The 8587-nt window shown below is 41.9% G+C and overlaps 1 protein-coding gene across 6 annotated transcripts in view; it reads right to left on the bottom strand.

Moving 5' to 3' along the window:
- The window catches only part of ARID5B (AT-rich interaction domain 5B), a 124136-nt gene that overhangs the window by 67089 nt on the left and 48460 nt on the right, over positions 1-8587 (bottom strand). For all 6 annotated transcript variants that reach the window (XM_080402752.1, XM_080402753.1, XM_080402749.1 and 3 more), the window contains one exon: positions 7492-7722. In XM_080402752.1, coding sequence (XP_080258878.1) covers positions 7492-7722 — 231 coding nt within the window. The remainder of the gene's footprint in view (positions 1-7491; positions 7723-8587) is intronic.

Raw genomic sequence — 8587 nt, 5'->3', positions numbered from 1 at the left:
CCTCCCATCCCATGAGAGCCCCAAAGACCAGGCTGTCCCAGCAGGGAGGCTGTACCAGCCACCCCACAGTTCACAGCCCTGATGCTTCCTCGAGCAGCTGGGTCACGGCCACAGGCAGTCACCGCGGGCACACAGCACCGCGCGCTCACAGTGTAAGCTGCTCTCTCTACCAGGCTGCTTGCTACTCAAAGGCACCTGAAGAAGTAAGGAGCCATACCAATTTCCCAAGCACCCTCACCATGGCAGCTGTGCTCTCACAGTGGTGCTGGCTGGCCACTGTAGGCTTCTTGGGTAGCTACCCTGCTACTCTGCACAGGACAGAAGGCCACCACCAGCCCCGGCTGAGGAGTGCTGCCAAGGGGCTGGAGGAAATGGGCAGAAGCAGCTTTTCAGGCTGCATCTGCCCCTCCACTCAGCATCTGCTGCCTTCCTGAGGGCAGTGGGAACATGCAACCTGAATAAAATCAGCATTCTACATAAAGAAGTACTGATTACAAAGTGAAAAATAATTTATCTTAATATTTATCCCAGTTACACCTATAGTTGCTAGTGAAAATGTACCAAAAATAAAAAAGCAAAAGCTAACAGCACTTGTTTCTATTGAAGTTCTTGAGGACGGGAAGGTATTTCATCTTACTTTACCACGCATTACTTATGTTCACTCAACAGCTTGCTGCTAACATTGAGTGAGATTCTGCCCTTGGTTAACTGGTGAAAATCTTGAGTAACAGCCACTGAAGTGGATCAAGTTTTTTTGGATTTACGCCACTAAGTGAGACAGAATGTGACCCCTTATCAGTGCTTTTTTGCTTTGAGTATACAAATATTTTATGCATTTCAATGAGTGACAGAATGCAAAACTTGCAAATATTTATTTTTAGATGTATGGGGAAAAAGCAATTAGAGCTAAAAATGTTAAGAATGAAGAAATCACTTAACAGAAGCAATTATGTTGGGCACATAAACAGCTCTGCCTTCAGACATTTTATTCAAATGCTGCAGAGCACACTAGAAAATATCAATTGTTTAAAAAAGCTGCAAGTATTTTTTCACAACTGAAAAATCAATCATTATAAACAACATCTGGGGATCATTAATATCTTACTCTACAGTTGAATTAACGAAGTAAGAAAGAAGTCTGACCAGAATCCAGAACATTTCCAGATTCACTTTTTCAAGCTGGAAGCTTATGTTTGCAGAGGTGGGGCGGGAGGGAAGAGGAAATGTACATTTATCTATATTGTATATAGCACTATTGTGCAATAATCATTATTTCTCCTCCAGCTATGTTCTGGTTTTGTTTTCAGACAGTTATGATTTGAAATATTTACCTAAGTCACCCTGCCGAGGACCTTGGAAAAGGTTTACATATTTTTCAGACTGTTGGAGATGCCACCATAAAGCTCCACCTAAGGAGCTCCCAGTATCCATGCTAATAAAAAGCCTCCATACTTTTCATTTCTAAATGCTTGAAAATTCTAGTCTTAGCAGACGAGCACTAACAGCAATTCCACTCTAACATCACATCTGTGTTAAAAAAACCAAAAGCCCAAATTATCTATCTGGAAACTTGAGGGTTTTCTGAATTTCACTGATATAAATTACCCTGCAGGTGACCACAATAGTCAATAGCAATAATGCTGATACTTTATGTCAGCTGAAAGACATTAGAAAACCACCCTTTCAGGCCTAAGTACAATTTTTGTTCTAGAGCTGGTTTTAAAAGAAAAGCCAGCTTTGACTCACACAAAGTCACCAACAGGAAAACTGTAATTCATTTAGACTGGAAACATTCTTTCGTCTTTCTTTTTTTTTTTTTTTTTTAAGTCTCATTCCCTGCCAAAGTTTTGTTATGTTTTTCCCCTAAACAACTGATTTTATCTGTGAGTCACAAAGTTCTGTAAACTGAGATGTATAACGAAAGCAAAGACCAAATTTCAGCTATACCAGGAATAATGGTACCATTCTATACCCTGAAGTCATCCAGTTTCATCGTACACATTTTCTCTGGCACATGACCTATCCCTAAAATGTTCCTCCATCTTCATAGTGCTGTCCTGCCGTGGCTTCCCTGGTCAATGACAAGACGGAAGGTAAGCCTTCTGAAACCACTGGTCCAGAAACCCCAGTCACTGGGAGGAAGAGTAAGTCATCCATCACTCCTAACCACTCCCTGCCAGCCCTGGAAGTGAGAGAATCTGCTTTCTGCATTGTTTTACAGGGAGATCTGAGTTGTTGAAAGTTTTGGATTTTTTTTGGTTTTAATGGAGATGATTTTGCCCAATGCAAGCAATATATTGTTAAGTTTTTTTGGGGGAAAAGGGAAGAGGAGGAGAATTGGGACTGCAATGCCCTTTACGCATTTTTTTCAATGAGCAGTTTCCCTCTGCATTGCTCATGGAAGATGTTTCTTTTTTTGGAGAAAAAAATATATTAATACCACAGCAGGATGTAGTTCTCCACTTTTTGGTATGAAATGTTTTATAAAAAATTGGCCTTTACACGCCACAATAAAACTTTTAACCTTCATTTGGGGGTGAACAAGTGTTTACAGTACCCCAGGGACCAAACAGCTTGTTTAATAGCATATTGGACCCAGCATGCTATAAAAATAATCCAGAATGATTTAAAATTTACCAAATAGATTTTTAAAAATCAAGAAGAAATAAAGTATTTGGGTTTCTCTCACACTCCTGTTTATAGAAAAAGCAACCCCATGCTTGCAAAATTAAAGAGAGCCTTCTGGTTTATCTTTAGCAGGCAGGATTTATGTTTATCTAGCAAAGTGCCATGACAAATACTTCCGTGTGAGATTTTCACCTGGCGAAGCTGATGGAGCTGTAGAAATCCGCCATCACTCAAGCATCTGTCCCTCCTCCTTCTAAGCTGCACGTCTGTTCCTGCTGCCCTGTGAGTCCCCAAGCCTGGAGAAGGTGGAGGCCATGCTGACAGACACATCTGCGTGCTCCCTTGCTGCAGGGGCCCACATGCATTTATTTGGCAATGCAGTTCGCAGCTGGGTGGCAAAAGGATCCACGCTCATCGATGCACCCTGGAAGTCACTCCATGCAGTGGGGCAGGCACAAGTCCGGTAGAAGGCCAAGTCACCTTCTTTGGACAAGCAAATGCAGAGGACATGCTTCTCTAACAACAACTGCACACTGATTTCTGCCCAGATACACCTTCTGGACACTGCACAGAAGTGCAGAGAGATCTCTTTGGTCTATAATGAAAACTATTAGGAACCCCATTTTTTCATTCCTTCTCTCTTGCAGCATGTATGACCACACAGAAAAGGCCAGTCAATTATATGCATTTACAAAAGTTACTCAGTAACAGTAACCCCAGAGGCTGATAAATGAAAAAAATTTCTAAAAATGTCTCGAGTTGAAGAGAAATTAATTGTTCAGCTGGCACGTATTATTTTATTTTAAGGGAGCAGGGGAATGAGGAAACAGAGTTTTGTTTTCTTCCACATGCCAGTTAGTAGGAGCAGTTAGATAACGGAAGGCGTAGTGAGCTCTAGCCTGCGCAGAGAACTAAAATGAGGTCATGAAGAGAACGGATCCCATTTGCTCAACCTGCTGTGTCCAACTGGTCCCTCCCTTGGGCAGGCAGACAGCCCATGGGGCTGCAGCAGGGATGCTACTACCACTGCTGCCCAGGCCCAGCCTGAGGTCTCCCTGCGGCCCTCGCTCAGTGCCACCTGCAAGCCTGTACGTGCCAGGCAGGGCTCAAGCCTTTGTGCTTCAGTTCGACTGCAGACAACTCCACTCCAGCCTCCTATGCAAGTTCAAGATCTCAGATTTCTTGTTCCTAGCCAGCAGCACCAGTATTTCTCTACCCACCTGGACTGTTTTGTGCTGGACAGAACCTCTAATTACTCTTACTTCAGGAGGGGAACAGATATACAGTCTGACTGCGGTCACATCCATGAACTTTGGCTATCAAGACATCCAAGCATGGCTTGTCTTCTGCTTTCTGAACGGAAGCATCAAAAGCTTGTTTGCATTCTGGAGGGGAACCCTCCAAGGCAGTCAAATTAACTAATCAGTAGTTATATCAACAAGAATGGGAGCAGGAGGCTTCCCACTCACAGCAGTCTTTCCTCTGGAAATGGAGAGCAAGTTCTTCCCTGGCAGGCTGCAAAGAAATAGATGCAAATGTTTGAGCCTTCCAGCTGCCGAGCCAATTCCTCAGCAGTCTGCTTCTCCGGTGAGCTCCCCGATGGGATGTTGTGGCACAATGAACCAAGTTAGAGGAGAATCCAAAAAGGACTCTGCAAGAAAATCAGTCCTGAATATTCTGCCCAAACCACCTGGGTACATGCCACACAGCGGTGCATGGGCAGGACAGAGGCAGGCGCAGGTAGCTGCAGTGTTGGCAGCAGGTACTGGCTGTGGTAGCCCACACCGAAGCTGGAGGTGACGCTTGCCGCAGCCTAACCCTTACAGAAGCTCTGTGAAAATACAGAGGCCATCCACACGAGACTGCCTGAAGCATTTGAACATCTCTTCCAGCCATATCTGCAGGAGCTCAAAGAAAGCACTACATACCTCTTCTACTTAAAATAGTCCCACACCAAAAAACCATTATTTGTTGTCAACAAAAATTAATTTTTCTTCCTCATTTACACTTTATTTATTTTTGTTAAACACTACAGAATGGGGAAAAAAGGGGGGGAGCATGAGAAGGAGGCAGAGTTGAACAAAATGTTTTTGTTATAAATGTATAATAAAAGTAGAGAGAATACTACTTCCTGGAAAAACATTTCTCTCTATGCCTTGCCTAACAAGGACAACAGCTTACATGCTGTGGTGAATGAGGCTCTTTGTAAAGGTGTTTCTGATGTCTCACTTGCGACATGCTGTATCTGTTGCACAGCACTCCAGTGTGCAGAGAATGTGTAACACCTTCCCCAATAGCAACGTTTCTGAAGAAGAACCAGCAACCGTATCAGAAGCCAGCACTTCCCACATAGACATTAGTAGACTCCATTTCCCAAATTTAGTACTCACTTTAGAGTTTGAGGAATTTCAGGTGATGGGCAAATACACATGTTTCTATCTTGTTCCTTCTGCATATTTCTTTCATTTGCAAGGTAAGAAATATTAATTCAAATTAAACGTGTCTGGATCTCCTTATAGACACCTTTTAAGAATTTAGTCACATCTCTGTAATCTGGTTTCCCCCCAGATTTGACTGAGAGATACCAGTGCCTTAAAGTAATCCATTTATCTACTGTACCACCCTGCCTCTGTTTAGCTTTAGCAGTCATCACTTTCCACATGTGACATCCATCTACATGATATCAACGTAAACTGTTTGTATAACGAAGTGTTGTATGTTTTATTGTCCTGCCAGCAAAGAAAAGGATAAAATAGCACTTTGCCTGTTGCCTTCAACAAAGGTAGTATAATTGACACCATACATTTTGCAATACAGAAAGGGAACCATACATTGGCCAGTTTTTAATTCCTAATACAGCAGGGCTTGCAAATTTTACCACCATTATTTTTCTAAGAAATACTTTTAAAAAGTAGTATTTTTTTTTTTGGTTTTATAGGCATTTTAAAAAATCTGCTTCTTAAACCAAACTAGATTTTAAATACACACTATTAATTTCTACAGCTAAGATTTCTGTGGCTCTGGTTTGATAATGAGATAATTGCCTCGCAAAGGTCAAGAGAATGGCATAGTTAGCTTTCAGAGACGGAACAAAGCACTTGCTATGGTTCACTAAGCGTAGTTTCTGCATCACTCCACATGTCTTTGATTCATCTATTACTAATATTCCATGATACACTTACATTATGGATCCAACTATTTCAACAAACCTGTAATCAAGGAATGGCCCTGAATAAAATACTCCACAGAAAGCAGATGGTACGCTCATCAAACGCCTTCAAGCCTAAAATAACCTTTCCTTTATAAAAAGGATAGTCAATTAAAACTGAACTTCACATTCTGAGCTGGAGCTCAGAGTAAATAAAAATCAACATGATACTATTGAGTTATTGGACCAAACTTCTAGGGTATTTCATTCATTTTTTCACCACCCCCACCCCCTAAGAGCAACCAACACTTTTATTCATAGCTTATTCAAAGCCTGTAATGTTTTATGTGAGCGTGAGCAGACTTGACAGTTTGGGCCTGATCCTGCAAAAGCCTGACATCACGGAATTAAAACTGTTTACAGCAGCAATGTGCTCCAGTGATGACACCATGTGAAGAAGGATCTCTCTTGCCTGTCGGAAGCTGATAGGTGCAGCAGCAGAGCAGCAGTCCTATACCCTACCTCACAAAATGCCCCAATGCCGCTGGTTGGGTCAGTGTTTCTCTGCCGCAACAAGGCTTGGACTGGGTGCCAAGCTCAAAGCCAGCGTGCTAGAGTTAGGAAAAAGGGGAGATGATTCTCCAATCACAGGCATTATTGAACCTCTTGCAGCTCACTCCCATTATTATATGTTAAATGCATAATCAGAAATTCTCTCTCCAAGAGACCACAAGAGCTTCCTTGCAAAGATGTAAGGATCCACACAAAAAAAGGTGTCATCCACTGCTATGCAAACAGACTTTGCTAGCATTAGCCACAGCGCTCATGCATCTGGTGATACGGGTAATAAAACTTAATTCTCACAGCACAGGTATACTGCTAAAGAAATCACACTGGACTGGAGTTATCCTGGGTGTGTACACCACAGGCATTCTGCCACATACTCAGCAGCACATCCACTGCCCTTGGGTTGATCTGACACACACAAAAAAAGGTGTGAAATCACCTGGCAGCTATCAGGAGTTGAATCTTGCAGCCCTCTCTCCCAGCTGTAAGGGGCTGAATACTCCTCTGGAGCTGCACAGTATTCTCCACACCATTTGAATTAAGAGGTCACCTCCAAGAAGTGCCTCTACACTTGTAAAATCAAGCTCCTGGCACTGGCAAAGCCCCCACTGAAAAAGCCCACATTCCAGGAAGGCCAGAAATACACCAGCTATAGCTGACATTTGTTCAGGGCCCTGTGAGCATAAACGCAGTTGATGAGCACTCTGCAACAACAATGAGATGCACAGGGACTCTCTCCTATTTTGCATTTGTTAGCATACTGCACAAACAATGACTTTAAAAAAAAACCAACACACTTTGTAAAGCTTCTGGAAAGACATAGGCTATAGGCAAATGGTTAAGGTAGATAAATTTCGAACCCAGACACAAGATCCTTTCACTCGTACCGAGTAACTGTGCTATACACTCTACCCGTGTAACGTTATCTTTGATTGTGATAAACTCAAGTTGCAACTGAGATCACTAGTGGCTAGAAGCCTTCAGTCTCACAGAGGAAAAAGCACATTTGGTACTTAACATTTCAAACATAAATAGCATTGGTTCACTTCAAAGGAATCACATCTTCCCCTTGAAAATCAGTGGACACTTAAAAAGAAGAAAAATGTCTTCACTTGTGAGAAAAAGAAAATAGCTGGAATGTGACTTACCAAACTCATCACATATACTTTCATTTTCTATTAGAGTAGGATGATCAAATGTGTCCCGACAGTAGAAGATTTGGGGGTTCTTGCTCGTTACTGCAATGCCTCCCAGGGCTAAAACAAACTGGTCTGTTAGTATCGAAGAAGGCTTATCCTGAATGCGCTTTAACATGGAACGGTATCGACAGTACTGTGGATAGCTGAGAATTAGCAGATTTGAATCTTCATCATCCTCACCTGGAAGAAGGAAAGAAAAAAAATACTTAGTATGTCAGAAAAATACAAAACAAGAGCTGTTACTCAAGTATCTCAGAAAACCCATGGCCCACTGGTTCAGTCTTTTCTCAAGACCTATCTTTTATAGCACAGTGGTTTTCAAAAGAAAGGTTAAAAATAGAAATTTTAAAAAAGTTTATTGAAACAGCTTCTCTTCTGGCTTTCTGTTCAGTTCTCCCATGCTTACCCAAAAGGACTACCTGGATGAGTAAGAAAACAGCTCTCTGCAGAATTTGGCAATAGCGTGAATCAGTGCTCTCCATACTTTGCCAACTTGGCTGCTTTGATAGAAATATTATCTGTCATTTTTATTCAGCTCCATCTACAGCCTTACTGAACTCATGTTTACACCAGCTAACATCTTTTAAAAATAATAATATACAAACCCCAGAGCATACAGCTATTAATTCTCCTTTGAAGTGTCTGATACTGGCAGCTACAGCCCCTGGGCCAGGGAGGTGGGCTGGCCTGACCTGGTCATTGATGATAAGCTATCCCAACAGGTGGAAATAACTTTCCTCACATTAATTGCAAATGCAGCAGGACTCAATAAAACACCTACAGAGCATAACGAGCAAATGAATTTTCAAACAGCTCATACTGTCAAAATGTGGGCTCAAAATATAAAGCTATCTAGAGCTCAGACTTTTCCATTCCCCCAGGTTTTAGCTGATATTAGGCATAAAGGCGGTAGATTTTGAAATATCACAATCAAGTCTCATCATATGATAACCAGCAGGAAACTAACAGCAAAAAAAACCCCACAACAACCAGAGATGCAAACATAAGAAATTATTCATTTGCAGGTATGCAGCCAGTACATAAC

This window comes from Falco punctatus (genome assembly GCF_963210335.1).
Source record: "Falco punctatus genome assembly, chromosome: 9".
Classification (NCBI taxonomy): Eukaryota; Metazoa; Chordata; class Aves; order Falconiformes; family Falconidae; genus Falco; species Falco punctatus.
This window is presented reverse-complemented; position numbering and strand designations above follow the sequence as displayed.